This window comes from Candida pseudojiufengensis (genome assembly GCF_024610245.1).
Source record: "Candida pseudojiufengensis strain CBS 10847 chromosome Unknown scaffold5, whole genome shotgun sequence".
NCBI classification, from domain to species: domain Eukaryota; kingdom Fungi; phylum Ascomycota; class Pichiomycetes; order Serinales; family Debaryomycetaceae; genus Lodderomyces; species Lodderomyces pseudojiufengensis.
The window spans coordinates 419,037-439,304 of record NW_026261528.1 but is presented as its reverse complement, the minus strand read 5'-3'; the positions used below and the strand labels follow the sequence as shown (position 1 = coordinate 439,304).

The 20,268-nt window shown below is 29.2% G+C and overlaps 8 protein-coding genes across 8 annotated transcripts; 5 read left to right on the top strand and 3 right to left on the bottom strand. All coding sequences in view use genetic code 12, as the record gives it.

The window, feature by feature from the left end:
- Positions 1-2,923: 2,923 nt before the first annotated feature.
- CIT1 (citrate (Si)-synthase) lies at positions 2,924-4,587 on the top strand (the record flags this gene model as incomplete). Its single annotated transcript, XM_051757190.1, has 3 exons — positions 2,924-4,113; positions 4,229-4,251; positions 4,391-4,587. 3 exons carry the CDS (start codon positions 2,924-2,926, stop codon positions 4,585-4,587), a joined length of 1,410 nt encoding a protein of 469 aa, XP_051614760.1.
- A 588-nt stretch (positions 4,588-5,175) lies between these two features.
- On the top strand, positions 5,176-8,091 carry KGF55_002498 (isoleucine--tRNA ligase; the record flags this gene model as incomplete). Its single annotated transcript, XM_051757189.1, has 1 exon — positions 5,176-8,091. The coding sequence occupies one exon, from the start codon at positions 5,176-5,178 to the stop codon at positions 8,089-8,091; it is 2,916 nt and encodes a 971-aa protein (XP_051614759.1).
- Positions 8,092-8,195: 104 nt separating this feature from the next.
- On the top strand, positions 8,196-8,633 carry KGF55_002497 (uncharacterized protein; the record flags this gene model as incomplete). Its single annotated transcript, XM_051757188.1, has 1 exon — positions 8,196-8,633. The coding sequence occupies one exon, from the start codon at positions 8,196-8,198 to the stop codon at positions 8,631-8,633; it is 438 nt and encodes a 145-aa protein (XP_051614758.1).
- A 22-nt stretch (positions 8,634-8,655) lies between these two features.
- Positions 8,656-10,433, bottom strand: NOT4 (CCR4-NOT core ubiquitin-protein ligase subunit; the record flags this gene model as incomplete). Its single annotated transcript, XM_051757185.1, has 2 exons — positions 8,656-10,318; positions 10,375-10,433. The coding sequence occupies 2 exons, from the start codon at positions 10,431-10,433 to the stop codon at positions 8,656-8,658; spliced, it is 1,722 nt and encodes a 573-aa protein (XP_051614757.1).
- A 509-nt stretch (positions 10,434-10,942) lies between these two features.
- On the top strand, positions 10,943-11,401 carry KGF55_002495 (uncharacterized protein; the record flags this gene model as incomplete). The annotated part of the gene is made up of 1 exon (XM_051757184.1): positions 10,943-11,401. The coding sequence occupies one exon, from the start codon at positions 10,943-10,945 to the stop codon at positions 11,399-11,401; it is 459 nt and encodes a 152-aa protein (XP_051614756.1).
- An 858-nt stretch (positions 11,402-12,259) lies between these two features.
- Positions 12,260-13,945, bottom strand: KGF55_002494 (HXT4; the record flags this gene model as incomplete). Its single annotated transcript, XM_051757183.1, has 3 exons — positions 12,260-12,923; positions 12,978-13,266; positions 13,336-13,945. The coding sequence occupies 3 exons, from the start codon at positions 13,943-13,945 to the stop codon at positions 12,260-12,262; spliced, it is 1,563 nt and encodes a 520-aa protein (XP_051614755.1).
- A 1,377-nt stretch (positions 13,946-15,322) lies between these two features.
- On the bottom strand, positions 15,323-16,081 carry KGF55_002493 (HNT3; the record flags this gene model as incomplete). The annotated part of the gene is made up of 1 exon (XM_051757182.1): positions 15,323-16,081. The coding sequence occupies one exon, from the start codon at positions 16,079-16,081 to the stop codon at positions 15,323-15,325; it is 759 nt and encodes a 252-aa protein (XP_051614754.1).
- A 777-nt stretch (positions 16,082-16,858) lies between these two features.
- Positions 16,859-19,744, top strand: KGF55_002492 (uncharacterized protein; the record flags this gene model as incomplete). Its single annotated transcript, XM_051757181.1, has 1 exon — positions 16,859-19,744. One exon carries the CDS (start codon positions 16,859-16,861, stop codon positions 19,742-19,744), a length of 2,886 nt encoding a protein of 961 aa, XP_051614753.1.
- Positions 19,745-20,268: the final 524 nt, after the last annotated feature.

The window sequence follows — 20,268 nt, the reverse complement described above, 5'->3', positions numbered from 1 at the left end:
TTCTCTGTAAATGCCTGATAAATTTTTTCAATTTATGGGATTCGTTTACCGAGTACATCTGAATTGAGGCATGCAACCGGAGATAAATTCCCAATCTTTTCCATGTTGAAATAGTTTGTTGTATGTGTTTTGATGATTGATTAAATAATGTTGAAAACTTAAATCAAAAAAAAAATTGATCTTTTGATCAAATTTCTTGATTTTTCAACTTTTTGTTTAATAGATGATCATATCACTCTATTATTAATGATTAGGAACATCCCGTATTAATGAATTCTTTTTCGTCTAGATTTGTTTATAAGTGATGTTCTGTAAGTAAAAGTTCTAAAAGATTTTTTTTTTCTTTTCTTTCACATTGGATTTGAAATATTAAATATTTTTCGATTTACGAGATCTAAACTTTTATACAATATTAATTACTGTACTCTTTTCATACATCAATTTGAGATCTGACTCTATGAACAATTTTTAAACTTTATGGGTGGTCGTGGTTCGATAATTTATTTATAATCAGTATCAAGTTCATGATCTGCCGGCTTATAATTAGCTTTTACTCAATCATGACTTTCACTTACTATTTATTTTTGAAATAAATTTGTTCATTGTATTCATAGCGCTACATATTAAAGCTTAGTTCTACCATGATTAATTGCTGATTTCAGAACTGAGTATGACTTGTCGTAGCATACTTAATGTGCCGTTGCTTTCTTTCATCCTATTGATTTGGATCTACCTGATAAAGCTGCTTTATTCAATTTTGTTCGTCGATGTCACAAAATCAAAATTCCACGAAACACAAATTCAGAGTTCTTTTGAAAGATAACGAAGTTGAAGAACTTTTACCTTTAGATATCATGCTTGAAACTGAGAGTAGAAGATAAATGATGCATTAGTTGCAAAACATATGGTTGTAACAAGAAAATCCTTAGATCAACGTGTTGATGTTGAGTTAAGGATAATGGTGAAAATTAAAAAGTAATTATACCAGTCTCCCAAGAAAGAACAATTTAGACATAAGTAGATGAGATATTTTTACTGAACATCAAAAGAAAAAGAGCAAGAAATATAGATAGGATGGTTGCATTTGAAGCTTTAAGAAATGTAACAGCCAGAAAAACCTTCACGGTATCAGCAACAACTATTACAACTTCAACATCAATAAAACAATCTTCCAATAAAACATCATCTACTTTTTGATTAATTTGAAGAAATAATAACATAACATATATAAAGACAGACATTGAACTGAAGATTTTTCAACTACTGACTTATAAGTTTGACAAGTACATTTTAATGCCACGCAAATGTATTAGACTATGTTAGTTTCGAACTGTTATAAGATCATCTGATCTTCAAATATTTTAATGATATTTTAAGAGTTTTCCACACACTAAAATAAATTCTTGAAAACTACCGTGTGAAATTTATTAAGTTTCAGATCAAATCACTTCTTTAAATTTAAAATTGATTAAAAATTTTAAAACTCCGAAATACTCGAAATTTGTGTGACTTTGACAATAAAACGTATTTTATACCGTTAGATGCCAATATTTTTAAAATCGAATGTATAAAGAAATAGGGCCATTTTGAGATGTTTCAACTTTATCCCCACAAAATTTAGTACCTATATCAGACAATTTTGTAAAGACTTGCAACACCATGATCTATGTTGATTGAAGTAATTACATTGACAAATGATGTATCTAAAGCTATTTTAGACAGATATAAAGGGTATGCCATTGATTTCATTAAAATAAGAAATCAACACGACTTCTATAAATACAATAAAAAGTTTATACTTCTAATTACTTGGTCACTTACATTTGAATTAGACTTGTAAGTTAATACTGTAAACTAGAATTAGTTCAAATCTCTTGGTTCTTCAATTGATTATATTATTTTCGAAACACGGTTATAAAATCTATTCATTTGTTTAGTTTTAAAACGACTTTTTTTTTTTCTTCTTCTGTTACGTAATTTGTGCACATTTCCTCGGCAAATTAGAAAAGTCCGAAAATCTGGGGAAAGTACTATGAAAATTTTTTTAGTGTTTCTATAAACATGAACGAAATGTTATATCTTGGGCAGACGTGTGATCTAAATTGACAGAGCATAAAGTAATGCTACTATTTGCTAAGCATTTGTAGTTGGTCAATGGTTTAAAACTATAATTGTTCAATTGAATACACTATACTGTAACATAAGCATATGCTACAGTGTTAAGAGAACCCTGGCCCATATTACACAAAACTACTAAAGCTCTTAGCCAATCAAAATGCTTGATTCATCAATCAGAACTAAAATCTGAAATGTGGAGGCACAACTATATGCAAATAAACGATATCCACTTGTATCAGTGAAAATTGTAAATTTATATGATAAAAATCTCAGGCGTCAAGTTGATGAAAACTCTCAACACCATGCCATATTTGCTGAAGCAAATGAGATGATTCTAACTCTTTTATTCCGATGTAAAAATTTAATAATAAATTATTTCAATGTGAAAAGTTGAAAAATTTATCTATGACTTTATTTTTGTAACTAAATATATCAAATAATTTTATACACGACATTGAATCGACCAATTAATTTAACTTAAATCATAGAACCGACAAACAAAGTTAAATATTAAAAATGGTTTTACATTGTTCGAACTAAAGTTTATTCCAAGTGATACTTCATTCATGAACATTATCTCTTATGAACATTGTGATTTTTAAGATTTTTTTAAAACAAATGAAATCAACTTATTTAATTTCCGGAATTTAATATCCAATAAAATATTAAAAAGTCGTGTTATCCAAATCAGAACAAAAAGATTAATAAAAGTACAATTTAAAAAATTGGAAAATTATAAAAAAAATTCAATTCCCTTAATCAACTAACTTTATATTAGAACTTTTTTGAAAATTACCAACAAACAATGTCTGCTTTAAGATCAATTCAACGTTCAACTAACTTGACTAAGTCAAGTCTTTATAGATCAATTAGAACTTATGCTACTGCTGAACCAACTTTAAAACAAAGATTAGAAGAAATCTTACCAGAAAAAGCCGAAGAAATTAAACAATTCAAAAAAGAACATGGTAAAACTGTTATTGGTGAAGTATTATTAGAACAAGCTTATGGTGGTATGAGAGGAATTAAAGGTCTTGTTTGGGAAGGCTCAGTTTTAGATCCAATTGAAGGTATTAGATTTAGAAATAGAACTATTCCAGATATTCAAAAAGAATTACCAAAAGCTCCAGGTGGTGAAGAACCTTTACCAGAAGCTTTATTCTGGTTATTATTAACTGGTGAAGTTCCAACTGAAGCTCAAACTAAAGCTTTTTCAGAAGAATTAGCTGCTAGAGCCGAATTACCAAAACATGTTGAAGATATTCTTGATAGATGTCCAACTTCATTACATCCAATGGCTCAATTTGCAATTGCTGTTAATGCATTAGAATCAGAATCAGAATTTGCAAAAGCTTATGCTAAAGGTGTAAATAAAAAGGAATATTGGAAATATACTTTTGATGATTCAATCAATTTATTAGCTAAATTACCAACTATTGCTGCTAAAATTTATAGAAATGTTTTCCATGATGGAAAATTACCAGCTCAAATTGATCCAAAATTAGATTATGGTGCAAATTTAGCTGCTTTATTAGGTTTCGGAGATAACAAAGAATTTTTAGAATTAATGAGATTATATTTAACTATTCATTCTGATCATGAAGGTGGTAATGTTTCTGCTCATACTACTCATTTAGTTGGTTCAGCTTTATCTTCTCCAATGTTATCTTTAGCAGCTGGTTTAAATGGTTTAGCTGGTCCATTACATGGTAGAGCAAATCAAGAAGTCTTAGAATGGTTATTTAAATTGAAAGAAGAATTAAATGGTGATATCTCAAAAGAAGCTATTGAAAAATATCTTTGGGAAACTTTGAATGCTGGTAGAGTTGTTCCTGGTTATGGACACGCTGTTTTAAGAAAGACAGATCCAAGATATACTGCACAAAGAGAATTTGCTTTAAAACATATGCCTGATTATGATTTATTCAAATTAGTTTCAAATATTTATGAAGTTGCTCCAAATGTATTGACAAAACATGGAAAAACAAAGAATCCGTATGTAAAATTTCAAGATTGGAATATTTATGAATCGACAATGAATAAAACTCATTCAATGATGTTTTAATCATCAACATTTACAAGAAAAAATACTAACTTATAACGTTTCTAGATGGCCAAATGTAGACAGTCATTGTATGTACCATTTACTATTGTGTTTGAGGTGATCTAATGATCTGGTGGTGCTGTGATGATGTTTTCACATCATTTCTACCATTCCTCGAAATTTGTTTTATTTATCAAAAAACATTTTTACTAACAAATTTAATTTTAGCCGGTGTCTTATTACAATACTACGGACTTACAGAAGAATCATTTTACACAGTCTTATTCGGTGTCTCTAGAGCTTTTGGTGTCTTACCACAATTAATAATTGATAGAGCTGTTGGAATGCCAATTGAAAGACCAAAATCATTTTCAACTGAAAAATACATTGAATTAGTTAAGAACATTGGAGCTGAAAAGAATTAGAGGTGTTGTGTTCTAGCAATATTGTTGGAATATTGGAAGATTCAGATAAGGTGTATCTTTAATTTGAAACATTCGTGACTTAGTAGCGCTCTTAATTTTTTTTCTCTCTCAATTTTTTTTTTTTGTGACATATTCTATAAATCCTAATCATATTCAGTTTATATCTAACGGCTGGAGATTATAAATGCCAACTGGTACCAAAGAAGTATGAACATAAAAATCATAATGTTCTCTCAATCGATAATCAATGAAATTCGAAAAAGAATCCTGCAGAACAAGTTTTTATATGTCTCCATTGCAAGTAGCAGGTTGAGCATATTTTATAATTAGTTGATCCCATGACTAGTTATTACCAATGCATCAACATTTTATAACAAATGAAAGTATAAACTTTTTACTCCCTTTTCGAACATTAACGGAAATATCCGTACCTATGCTACTACTTTTGAAAGACATTTTGTAAATGTAACCTTTGGACTGATCAATTTGTTGAAATATTGCAAAATTATTTTTGCTCGCAGAATTACTCTTTTTGCAACAAAATTTATCAATTCCATCATATTCATCATATCAATGATCATTCTATAAATGGTCAAACTATTTCTACGAAGGTTTCATACCAAATCACAATTACACAATAAACCGAACTACTCAAAAACACTACATTTACCTAAAACCAACTTCGGACCAAAAATACCACGAGATGGGAAAAGAGAGCAATTGATAAAGCAAACTGGAGTAGATTTATATAAATGGCAACAAAAGGAAAGACAATACAATACACCATTCATTGTACATGACGGACCACCTTATGCAAATGGAGACCTACATATTGGCCATGCACTCAACAAGATATGTAAAGATATGATAAACAGATTTGAATTAATATATACTGATAAATTAATTGAATATCAACCTGGTTGGGATTGTCATGGGTTACCAATTGAATTAAAAGTCGAAGGTAAATTAAGTACCAAAGAATTCAAAGATCCAATGGAAATAAGAAAAGCATGTAAAGAATGGGCTAAAGAATGGATTGAAAAACAAAAATTACAATTTGGAGAATTAGGAATAATGACTGATTTTAATAAACCTTATGTGACCATGAATAATGAATATGAATATAAACAATTACTTGTGTTTAGGAAATTGATAGAGAATGGATTATTAAGTCAACAATTGAAACCAGTTTGGTGGGGCTGTGAAACTCAAACTGCTTTAGCTGAAGCTGAATTGGAATATAATGATAATCACAAATCAGTTGCTGTTTATGTTAAATTTCCAGTTGTTGATGATACTTTGAAAAATAAATTGAATGTTAGGGACAAAAATTTATATTTATTGATTTGGACTAGTACTCCATGGACAATACCTGCAAACAAAGCAATTTGTGTTAACGAAAACTTTACCTATACATTAATAGAAAAAGAAAATGATGTATTAGTGGTTGCCAAATCATTAGTTGAGAAAATTCTAAAACTAGACCAAGATTATAAACATATTGATACTGATATACCTGGGAAAGAATTAATAAATGTCAAATATATTAACCCCGCAGCTGAAGATGGGATCAAAAAGCCAGTACTACATGGAGATCATGTAGTAGAATCTACAGGTACGGGATTAGTTCATACAGCTCCAGCTCATGGAGGTGATGATTATTTAACAGCAAAACAGAATAACATTAATATAGAATCGTCATTTATAGATAATCATGGAAAATATATTGTTGATCAATTACCTAAAGGATTTCAAAAATTAGGTCCATTAAAAGTAAATGAAATCAGAACTAATATGTTATGTGTTGAATTATTAAAACAACAAGATATGATATTCCATTTAAATAAAAAATTCACTCATTCTTATCCATATGATTGGAGATCAAAAACTCCAGTGATACAAAGAGCTACTCCTCAATGGTTTGTAAATGTTGAAAAAATAAAACCCGTTGCTTTGAAAGCTATCAGTAAAGCTAATTTTTATCCTAAATCTGGTTATAATAGATTGAGTTCATTTATTGAAAATCGTAATGAGTGGTGTATATCTAGACAAAGAAGTTGGGGAGTTCCTTTACCAATAATTTACAAGAAAAAATCTAATGAACCTGTGTTGCAATTGGAAGTCATTGATCATATAATTGATAAAATGAAAGAATTTGGTACTGATCAATGGTTTAGCAAAGAAGATGACATAAGTAGATGGATACCCAATGGTATGAAAGGAACGGAATATTACAAAGGCCAAGACACTATGGATGTGTGGTTTGATTCCGGAACATCTTGGACTACGCTACGTGATACAGTTGAAGAATGTAATGATTCCGAAACACCATTGGCTGATGTTTATTTAGAAGGAAGTGATCAACATAGAGGTTGGTTTCAATCTTCATTATTAAATAAAGTCATTGCATCTGGTGATGATGGACATGATTTCAAAGCTGTAGCTCCTTTCAAAAATGCAATTACTCATGGTTTTATCACTGATGGGAAAGGTCAAAAAATGTCAAAATCAAAGGGAAATATTTTCTCTCCAAAGCAAGCAATGGATGGGAATAAGAAACCATTAACTCCATATTTGGGAACCGATGGATTAAGATTATGGGTTGCATCATCAAATTATAAACAAGATGTTAGTTTTAATCCTGAGGTTTTAACAAGAGTAAGTGACGTTCATAAGAAATATAGACTAACATTCAAATACTTACTTGGTAATTTGGTTGAATATCAAGGTCCAATAGAATATGATCAATTATCTGTATTAGATAAATATGTCTTAAACAGTTTATATGAATTACAAGAATCATGTATTGAAAATTATAAAGAATACAATTTTTCAAGGGTTATAAGTTCTATTAATTTACATGTCAATTCAATACTTAGTGCAATATATTTTGATGTTAGTAAAGATTGTTTATATACTGATTCAATTGACTCTGTAAGAAGGAAATCAATTCAAACTGTATTGAATGAAATTTTAAAAACTTATATTGGAATATTGGCTCCTATACAACCTTTATTAGTACAAGAAGTTTGGGATGAATATAAAACCATTATAAAATCCGACATTGATTCGCCATTTAAATTAAATTGGGATTTCTATTCATTACCAAAGAAATACAAAGCTAATATTAATGAGATGACGGCATTATTCAAATTAAGAGATGAAATTTATAAAGATATAGAATTATTAAAACAAAATAAATTTTTCACAAATAAATTAGAATTAGAAATACAATTATCAAATCCATCAGGTAATTCAAAATTATTTAAGTTTTTAGAAAAAAATAAATCGTTGTTAGATGATATATTTTTGGTTTCAAAAGTTTCATTAATTGATGAAAACTTAAAGCAAACATTTAATGTGAATGGAGAAGAGATTGGTGTCACTATAAGAAAATCAGACGATCAGAAATGCTTGCGTTGTTGGAAATTTACAGCAAAGGAGCCAGATACCTTATGCAATAAATGTGAAAACGTTGTAAATAATGATAATGTTAATATGTAAATAGAATCTAATAAAAAAAGTAATTAAGTTATTATCACGAGAATAAAATTAAAATTTCAACAATCGCGCTTTCACTAAACAATAATAACATCTCAATAACACAAATGTCATCAACAAGAAGAATCAAAGGTTACATGGAACACAAAGATGCACTAGTCAATCAATACAAACAATTAAAAGAATCATTTAAAGATGAACAAGAAAGAGAAATATATGAGAATTTGTTTCATATTTTATTAAAATTAGATGAATTGGTGTATGAATATAATGTTATAAAATCTTATCTTCAATCAAAACAAGATAATACACCAAAAAATAAAATCCTATTAGAACAAATTCAAACTAAAATTAATGATATAGAAAGTTCAATTTATTTGGATGATTTATTTCAAGTGGAACCAAAATTAACTATATATCGTAAAGAATTAAGTGAAAATGCTCAAGAAGGTGGAAAAATTATATCAGGATTTGAACAACAAAATCCCAATCTAACGAGAAAGTTTTTAGATGATAGAGTTTTTGAGTTAAGAAAATCAATTTAAATATTTAATATTTTTACATGTTTTATTTTTTATTCATTAATTGGGTTAATAATTGTGATGAGGGGCGTTGAGAATTAATTGGTATGTTGTTTTGTAATGCGGGTGTTTTGTTAAAAAGTCCAGGAGGAGGTGGTGTTGATGTGGTTGCTCGATCAATAGATTTGACCATGTTTAGTTGTTGTTGTTGTTGTTGTTGTTGTTGCTGCTGCTGTTGTTGCTGTTGCTGTATTTGTTGTTGACGCAATTGATTTAATAATGCATGTTGTTCTTCAGACTTTTGCAATTGTGCTACAGGCATGATTGGTGTTTGCTGTTGGCGTTGTAATAACGATTGTTGTTGCATTATTGGATGATTTTGATAAGCTAAATGATAATTTTTTATTGGTCTCAATAAATATTTTTCAATTACTTGACGTGCTAATAATTTTTCATCTTCAGGTTTAAATTCATTTGAATAATTACCTGTAAACGAAAATAATGGTAAACCGGTTTCTAATTTTTTAAATTGTGTATTTTTAATATCATTAAGGGATTTCAATTCAACTGTTATCAGTTCAATAAAAGGTATTACAGAATCGTCATCAACATCTATATCATCCGGTACAATTTGACTTGTAACTTTTGTAATTTTAGTACTGGACACTCTAGATTTTGATTCTTTTCTTTGCTGTTGTTTATGATCTCTCGCAATTTCTCCTAATGTTGGGAATGCTGCTGAATTAGCTAATGGTATATTATTTACAGAATTATTAGTTGGGGCAGTAGGTGTTGGTATTGTAGGTTGAATATTTGCCCAATGAGCTGTAGCTGGTAAATGTTCTTTGCTACCTTCTTGTGGTGGTTGTGCAACTTGAGGAGGATGTTGTTGATTAAAATTATGAACATCTTCATCTGTCATTTCACTCAATTGATGATTTGGAATATAAGAACTTTCTCCAAATGATGTAGTATGTTGTCTTGAAGTCATTCCCATCTTTATACCTTGTTGAGTTGATAAATCTTTTCTTGTAAATGAATCTGCTTCTTCTCCAGGTTCATGTAAAAACATACAATTTGGATTTGGACATGGATGACCTCTCAAATAAGAAGAGCAATATTTTGTTGTACCATGAGCTGCTCTTAATACTCTTCCATCACATAAAGATCCATCTAATTCTGTAATACAATTTAATGCATCTTCTTTTCTTGCAAACGTAACATAAACAACTAAACCTGAACTTTGATGATGATGTGTAGAACTTGGATTGGGAGTTTTCTTATTTATTACAATTTTACTAATTTTACCATATTGTCCAAAATATTTATCTGATCTTAATATTGAATGTAATTCTTCTGGACTACATGGTGGATTTAATCCCGTAACATAAACTAAATTTTTTTGTACAACTCTCAATCCAGCCAAATGTTTCTTGTTTGCCATATCCAGTTCTTTCCTTTCTTTTTCTCTTTGCTTCTTTTCTCGTTCTCTTTTCTCCTTCTTGGAATGCAAAATCTTATACTCTTCAGCAGAAACTGTTTTATATTCAACACTTTCATCATCATATAATCTTCTACATCCAGGACATCTTCCATTTAGTTCAGGATTTTGCCTGATATTATTGTAACAAAACTGACAAATTTGATATCCACAAGGACATGGTTTAAAATTTTTATCTGATATATCCATTTCTTCAACACATAATGGACTGCAAATGTTAGTAACAAAAACTTTGAATATTGTGACAAAAAGTAAAAGACATACCAATATTCTTCCTCGTCATCACTTATAAACGAGTCGTCGGGAATTATCATTGTAGTCATCTTGATTGATTTGGTTTATAGGTTGGTAAAAATTTGGACTGACTGTTTAAAAATGATAAAATATCCAAGATCAATTTTTGATAATATTACACGCAAGTGAATATTCTGCAAGTAAGCAAAATCATTTACACTTCTAGATAAGTTTAAGACATACAAGGATAGAATGAAGCAACTAAGGAGACATCTTCAAGGTTTAGAATCTTGACAACCTTTTCAATCAAAAGTTTTGCTACACAATATGACACATCCTTTACAAGAAAAAGATACATGTTTCTTATCGAGCAATTGGGAGATGCAACTCCACCTAGAACTAATAGAAATTTGAAATACACTGAGTTGAAGATCCAATCATTTTTGACATTTTGCTCCATATGCCATTCACAGAATCATACTAAAGCAACATGTGTAAAAAATTTAGATAAAAACGAAAACTCACGAACTTTTCACCAACCCATCAAGCAAATTATACAAATATCAATTTAGTCACAAACAATAAAAATTCAAATGAAATGGGTTCAAAACTGTCGGCAAACCAGAATCAACTACTAAAACAAAAAAAAACAGTCTCAACAAACACAACTCAACCAACGAACAGTTTCGAGATCTTAAATTCAATCACCGATGAAGATGATGAATCTGTGTTTGACAACGATGACGAAGATTTACGAATATTAAAGGAAATAGAAGCGCAATCAACACCTACAATTGCTGATTACATTGAAATCAACTCAAAACTTAAAGCTTTTAAATCCAACACCATCCCAAAGAAGAAGTCTCTCAGGACTACTAATATTCAAACAATTCCATCAATCTCCCTCCTCAACAAAACAATAGATTCAAGAATTGCCAAAGGGCCTAAAACTACATTAAACTCAAAAAATAGTGCCACAAATATCGAGAATAGTGCCACTAGATTAGTTTCACGTGAACCAAGATTATCTACAACATCCCTTTCCACAACCTCATGAAACAAACAAATCACATACAATACACAAACAATCCTTACTTCCATCAATACACCCCCGTAAATTCAGGCCACGGAAATAGTCCATAATACCACTCAAATAATGGGAAAAATAACATATCTATCACAAATCTAAACAATAACCCCGATAAACTCACAAACTTAACCACATAATCAATATTCATGAATTTATTAATATCATCATAAAGATATAAAACAACAATCATACACACAATAATAACACCATAAGATTCCGAAGCTTCAATATTAAAAGATATGGGATTTTTAAGTAAGTTGAAACATTGAAATCAAACTATGCTATGAAAGAATATCTACAACAACAAAAGAAATTAATAAAGAAATTCATATTTTCGAACACAACAAATTTAGAACATTTATAGATAGACTAATTAATAATATTAATGACCTTTTTAATTCATTCAATTATAATGAGAGACGAAATGGTTCATATGCTGATAAGGATAATGACAGATATGGCTTTATGAAAACTTGATGATTAGTGTGATAGTCCAAGCTCTTATGACTGAAATTTTCATCATCTAACTGATTTTAGTGATTCAAAAAATGCTGATATTAATAAAAATGAAATAAATCAAAAATTCTAGTAACTTCTTTCTAATTTTTTCTTCCCAACTTCAACAATCGTGCTATATTAAATTGAGGAAATTTTTAACACAAAACCTTAATATTTTATACTCTATGTACCTCATTTTTGCAACCAAACTTTAAAAAGAGCTTCATAACAGTCACAGTTTCTAATCAGGAACATTGATCAAATACTTATAAACAAATTCGTGAATAAAGAACTAAATAACTAAACAAACAATATTATCAACCTCTACTAGAACCCCCAGAACTTTTTAACTCCACGAATATTTTCTTTTGCTAATTGCATGGTTGGCTTCTCAAAGATTTCATCTATTTCTTCCAAAGTTTTATTACGAGTTTCAGGCATAAAAAATAATTGATAGAAAAATCCAAGAAAAGCTATACCACCATAAAATCCAATGGTCAAACCAGTATAAGTCATTGCAACTTTCATTCTGTTGAAATTGTAAGTAACAACAAAAGCCCATAAATATAAACATGCAGAACAAATAGTCATACCTTGTGATCTAGTTCCAATATTGAAAGACTCAGAAGGAACCACCCAAGTCAAACACGCATAAGAACCAAAAAAACCCATGTATACTATTAGACCAGTTAAATAAACACCTTCCGCTGCCGCGAGATGGGTATCAAGCGGTATAAGATAACCAACACCAACTAATATTAATCCAACTAGGAAACCTATTAAGTTATAACTCCAAACTCTACGACCAAAACGATCCATGAATAACACGCCTGGAATTGTACCAAACATTAATGCAGCGCCACCAACTACTGACATAAAAACGGAATTTTTTGGAGAAAATCCAATCTGACCCATTAAATCACTAAGATAATACATAACAGCATTAATACCAGTTAATTGACCAAGTGAAATCATCATAACACCATAAATCCTATTAAAAAGTTAGTAAAAGAACTGCAAACCTATGAAATGTTTAGATACATACAATGCTCTTCTATTTCTTGGAACTGTAAATAATTCAGTCCAAGCTTTGGCTTTACTATGTGTCAGTCTAATTTCTTTTTCTTTTTCCGCTGCTTGAACTAACTGTATAAATTCAACTTTATATTCTCTTTGGTTAATATCCCTTAATCTTGAAAATACATTAAATGATTCTCCAATTTTTCCTTTTGCTGCTAAAAATCTTGGTGATTCCGGCAAGAAAAATAAACCAATTAATAAAATGGTGGACCATATAAGCGAGCTCCCAAGCATCAACCGCCATCCATGATCAACTCCATAGAGAATTAGTCCAGTAAAATATCCAATTAGTTCTCCTACGGAGATGAAGCATTGCATCATACTGACTATCCGCCCTCTCTTATCTGAGGGAACGGATTCTGCAATATAGACACCGACACCTCCACCTTCTTGACCAATACCAATACCGAGTAAAAATCGACCAGCATATAAAGCTCCAATATTAGGAGCTAAAGCACAGACTAAACCAGCAACAGTATAAATGAAACAAGAAATTAATAATAATTTCTTTCTACCAAATTTTGATAATGGTGTAATTGAAAGACTCCCAGCAACAGCTCCTAATGGAACAAGAGCACTTATTAATGAATTTTCTGAAGAGCTTGGAGCAAGATCATCTTTTATACCTAAGGCTGCTGAACTAATAATGGATTGATCGACTCCTGAAAGCATACCACCAGCAGCCGCAAATCCTCCCAATAACCAAACCATAACCATCTTATTTTCAAAATCCAATGGAAACTCCATATTCTTTAAATTTGTGAAGAATGAATGTTGTTGCTTTTCTTGAGCTCCAATTTCTGCAAATTTTTCAAATTCAGCATCAACATCAAAATTAGCACCTAATTCCATCGATGAATCTTCATCATGTTCGAACTGAACCTTTTCTTCTCTAACTACTTGAACCTTCTCGTTTGACTCAGTTGTAAACATTTTCGATATTGATGAGTTATACAAGTATTCATGATTAAGAGCGGGAATTCATAATCTATTTATATTCTAAAATTCCCCGTAGTCTTAGTCTGAAAATGGTGGGGATGAAATGCACCATTGATTAAATCATGGATTTTAACTAAATTCTGTTGGTACAGTGCAATGTGTAATGCAAGTAAGGTATAGTTTGATAGTTGATTGTCTGTTTATTGTTTATTTAGTGTTTGAATGTATATATATATTGAAATGATTTGACGAGTTGTTGTGGTCAGTGTATTCGAGTTAGTGTACGATGTTGATAAAGCCTATTGCATCGTCTCAGTAATATCAGTATGAGGAGGTTTTATGACTATTGACTGTATTAGACTGTATTATTGTGACTTTTCATTAGTGAGCTAATTCGAAAAAAAAAAAAAAAAAACATTAGCGTTAGCATTAGTACACTACCGATGTAAAAAGTGTTATTAAAGTTTTTAAGTTTGAACGTTTCAAGAAGTGTTTAAGGAATCCATTTGAAAAATATTGAGATCATGCAAACAACCTATATCAACACGCACATTAACAATCTTCAACCTCTACCTCAGTTATGAAAATTTCATTTCCACAATGTATTTTATTTCAAGTGCTCACTAACTCCAAATTGATTCCCCAAACTTTACGAACTAAATTTATTTTTTTTAATAATGGATTTCCATGTAAGATTAATTAATCGCAATAATTATTAAATATTTTATTGGTTTTCTTTTCTTATAAGTAGGCTTTAAAAATTAGGCTGCAAAACAACGTAGATCTCTTATAAGTTTAAATATTCCGGTTTTGTGTAAAACTTATGAAGTATTCTTTTTTTCTTTGTAATTTTGATTTTACACTTAATTAACATTGTCATGACTAAAGGTTATTTAGACCGAAAATAATTTTAGATCTGGTTCAGAATTAGCTCAAATAATCTAGTAAACCTCTTAAAAGTGGTGAATTATTTTTATGAGTAAGGCTGGATCCCCCAAATAAAAATATACGAGTTTAATTCAAGGTACATAACCTTATTAAATTCTTCCGAAATAAAAAGAACAATCAGAAGAAATTCAAAAAAAAATTCTTGCTTTGAATTTTGAGTAATGTTTCAAACAAATTAATTGGATAAAGATTTGTTGAGTTGTGGGGATAGCAATGTCTTTAGTCATAACGATGTTCCAAATGAAGATTATATAGTTGGAGTATAATTATATTCGTTACACAAGGCAATTTATTCCCTATATAGACTATATGCTTGGTTTTTTGAATATATACGAAGTAAAGTTACAAATTTGATTTATACTTTTATGACAGATTTGGTTAAGTAGCCAAGGCGTCAGTAATTTATAAATTTTCCGCAACATTTCAGATATTATTAAGTTTAATAGATGTTGAATCTCCAAACGTATTAAATCTTTTTATAAATTCTTCATTTAAATGAGCTTTTAATTTAACCATCGAATTACCAAACGTTTTATCACAACTTGAACACTTAAATGGTGTTGATTTAATCATATCTTCCAATGCAGGTTTAGATCTTATGTGTCTTATGTATTCAGGCGAATCTGATTCCGAGGAGGAAATATCCGAAGTTGAATCATAATCTTCATTTTTATTAATCAATTTGTTATACTTTTCATTATATAAAGGATTTAATTGATCAAATGGTACAAAAAATTTTGTTGTAAATGAATTATAATGTTTCTTATTTTTCATTCGTGGGGAGTTGAAATCTTGAGTCATGACATGAATATGAAAGTTATCTAGTGATGGAATTGAATGAACTCCAGCTTGTATAAAATTATTTCGTAATTCTTGTATTGTTGGGTTGTCTGATATGTTTAATTTTACTTTGAAATCTTCAATAATAATATCCTTAGCTCTTTCAACATATTCATCAATCATATCATATAATTCTTCACCAGTGAAATCAGTATAATATGAATTAAATACATCCAATGGATGTCTTTTTGTAACTTCTTTATGGCGTGGAATGACTAACAAATGTCGAATTGATTTGGGAAACATATCTTTGATTATCACTACATTATCATCATGGAATAAAACTGAGTCATGTTCTTCTGGATGATTGATTATAGGTTGAAACGCATCTTTAAAGCTCATTTACACTTGTAAAGTTGTTAACGAATTTATTTTTTTTCCTTGAAGATTATTTATTAAAAGTACATATTATACAATTTTCTAACTCAAACTTTTCTCTTTTTTGGCTTAATATCTTTGGTTTCAACTTGTGTGCTTGTAGCCTTTGGTGTTTCTTGATCTCTTTCTAATTCCTCATTATCTTTCAATTTAATTTGTTTTATTTCGTTGATAAACCATACGACTGTTCCATAAAGTAGAACTGCGATAATGAATAAATTAAAAAAATGTATTGATTTTGTTAAAAAGAAAAACACAATTAATGATATAATTAATAATATGAATGATGCATGAGTAGCTGTTATTAAAGCTGGAGTAGTACCTGGAGTGAAAATCGACTCCCATAATTCAACAATAAACATAACTTGAACTCAGAAAGGTAGTTATAAGATCCTGTAAATTCTGTAAAATCATTTTAAAATAATAAATTTTGCGCGTTTGTATTGTTTTACGCTAATTACACAAACTCAACTTACTTAATCTTTTTTTTTAGGCTAAAAATATATATATATATTACTGTCTATAGATATCTAAAATGATATATAACACACAACATTACACCACACTAAAATTTCATTAATTCAATTCATTTTAATTCAACCAATATAAATTCTTTTAAAATTATATATCAATTGCTTTATTACTTCATACATATAAAAGTTTTATCAAGATTTACTTTATTTTTTATTTCAATCAACCATAAATTATTATTTATATTTATTTATTCATTAATACATTCAAATGCTTAGATTCAATAAAAAAAACAAATATAGGATCAGTAAGCTTCTTGCTCGACATGATATTGAAAATCAGAGAAGAGAATCAATTACAAATAATGTAACAAATCATCTTAATCAAATTCAAAATTCTAACGATGATATTAATGTAACACAACAACAAATAAATTATCAATATCAACAACTTCAACTACATCAACAACAATATCAACAACAAATTGATCATCAACATCAATTACTTCAACAACATCAACAACATCAACATCAATTTTTACAACCCATTATTAATCAAAGAAATACATCTTCTTATAATCCTACTTTTAATAATTTCTTAATTTCCTCCGAAAATTTGAATTTACCGAAAATTGGCAAAAGCATAAAAATTTGGGATGACAATAGTGAAAATATTCCCATAGATGAAGATGGAGAAAAAGATGAAGAAGAAGGAGTAGATAAGGAAGAAGAAGAAGAAGAAGGAAATGAAGTAGAAGAAGAAGAAAATGAAGTAGAAGAAGAAGATGAAGAGGAAGAAATTATTAATAATTCATCAATGGATGTGGACAGCAATGAGGAAAATGATGAAACTCCAGGGCCTATTGAACATCCAAATGAAATAATAGAAAAAATTATTAGAAAATTAAATGTGGATGCTGACATGGAACAAAAATTAAAACATGATAAAGGAAGAAAAATATTATTTCGTGCAAATGGAATTGGAAATGATGTTTTAGTGGACTTGTGGGAAAATCATAGAGTTAAAGGGGAAGACAGACGCCACTTTTGTGAGCGTTTTGCCAATAACAGTATATTTAAAAATTCCTCAGCTGATATTTTAACAAACAAATTGAATTCTTTGAGCAGAGGTGGTAAAATTTCATTAATGGAACCAGGCAAATTAGACGCTTCTCAAATCTTTGGAATCACAAGCTTAAACGATATTACAAAATCAATTATCAAAGATTTTGATGGAGAAAAATTTGCTCCATTCAAAAATATTTTTTCGGATATCGAAACGGATGTGGTATCCAGATTATTTAACCCAGACAATTATCAAGTTAAATCCTTTCTGGAGGAGTTTGAAAATATTGGGTTTTTTAAATTTCGAAATAAATCTTCACTTCAAGCTTTAATTCAGTTGGTTAAGAAAAAACAACATGAAGCTAATGCTGCTGGTGCTACAGAAGTAATCAATTTTGAAAGATCTAGTCCTAAATATGATGATTTGATTATAAGAGATGAAATTTTAGAAAAACTAAATATCAATATAGCCAACATTACCCCATCAAAAGCAGGATCAAAATATGAAGAATGGGAATTAAAAATTATTAATCATGTGTTTCTCAAAGAGAAGTCAAAAGAGTACCAACACTCATCTACTGCTATATGCAAAGCTTTGAGCTTAGAAGGAATTTTTAAACATAGAACTGCTAAATCAATAGAGAAACACAAACGTAATGCGTCACAACCGAATAAAGTAAAAACATACGAATGGAAAGAATTATTGGATAATGAAACAATTAAAAAAGAAACTGGTTTAGATTTATTACAAATAAAAGCTTCGCCTAGAGGATCAAAATTTACAAATGAGGAGGTGAAAATTGGTAAGTATATAATAGAAAACTTCAAATCTTTAAAAACAAATGAAATTGGAAAAATTATTGCAGGTAATTCAATTTTCAAGAATAGAACTGTTATATCATCAGTTTCTTTACTTCATATTAGTCAACCGATTAGTCATTTAAGTTCTGAGTCTAATTCTAATGATACCCAAGCTATGACTGAAATGAAAACGGCTATGCGTGATTTAGGAATAAGCAAAATCATAATTCCAAAAGCTGGTTCTCCTTATTCTGATAATGAAGAATTAATTTTGAAGAAGCTTTTTGAAAATTCTATTAAAAGTACTTCAATTATTAGTGAATTTGTTAATAAATTTAGTAATGTCGGGGTTTGGGAAAATAGATCAGAAAGAGCATTAACTGACAAAATACACACCTTAAGAGCAAAAAACGAGTTGAAACTTCCAGATGATATTAAAGTTACAGATTATTTCAATGTCACCGACATAAATTCAATCTCAATGGAAGACGTTCTTCAATACCAATTTGAAAAATTTGCAAGACCAACAGGAGATTATAAAAAAGCTGAAATAGAATTAATAATTTATTTATGGGATTTGTTTCTTGCTGATCCAGAAGAGTTTTCATCTAAGAGTATTGTAAAAAAAGATTTTGCTGACTTACTCAATTCAAACGGATTTTTTAGAGATAGAACAGGATTATATACGAAAATCTTGACTCTTGGTTTGAATGACCCAATATTGAGAACAAATCAAGAATTTAATTTGGATCAAACAATGTTAATGAACTTAATTAATGAAAAAGTTGATTTGAACAACTTTCTGTATAAGCCTGGTAATTCAGATTTTCTGTTTAAACAACAATTTGTGTTGGAGTTGGTCCTTTCGTTTGCCACTAATGATATAACATCAAAAACTATAGCTAATTTCATTTGTTCCAGCGAATTAAAAAACAAAATTTTTAAAAATAGACGAGTTGGCACTATAAGTCAAAACATTCAAAGAATTAGAGAACATAATTTAAATGAAATTTTCAATGTTGAACAAATTGAAAATATTTCAATTCAAATGGTCAATAACTTGAATTCAACTCAATATAAACCTAGAGGACTATCAAGTAATTATAGTTACAATGAAATGAAATTGTTCATTTCATTATATAATCATAAAGATGAATCAATGTCCATTAACACATTTTTAAATGCCTTAGCTGGAAAAGGCTTTTTTAAAAATAGAGATTATAATTCATTAAGAAATTTAATGAGAAAGCTAATTAAAGATAAAGATATTGAAGTCGTTATTGATTTTTGAATGGTTGTCGGTGTTGTCCTCATCTTTTCTTATGTTTTTCGGTTTTTTGGTTTTTTGGTTTTTTCGTTGTCGTTGTTTTTGTTCTTAAATAAGTCATGAGTGGTTGTTATTGTCATCATTTTTGGATTATTTGTTGTTGTTGCTTACTTTCTTCTTTTTTTTTTTTTTCATTTGTTCTTGTTGTTTTAATGGTAATTTATATAATTTATATAATTTATATAATGTGCTATAATTGAATAAACTTGAATAAATATTATTCATATCCTGAAGACATTATCATAGTGTGCCATATGATCATTAGTATCAACTTTTTTTTAATACCGTAATTCTATTATGCTATAATTCTTTCTCATTATAACATTTCATTTAACTCACAGTCAACTGCTTTTGTTTTTGTAGTGGTAAAAGTACACTTGTCGTGTAAATATTGCGTCCGCTAGAAATTTCCTCGCACAGAAACAATTGAACTATATCGAAGTAAATATATTTAGTATATTTATATAGTGAATTGTATAGATGACTTA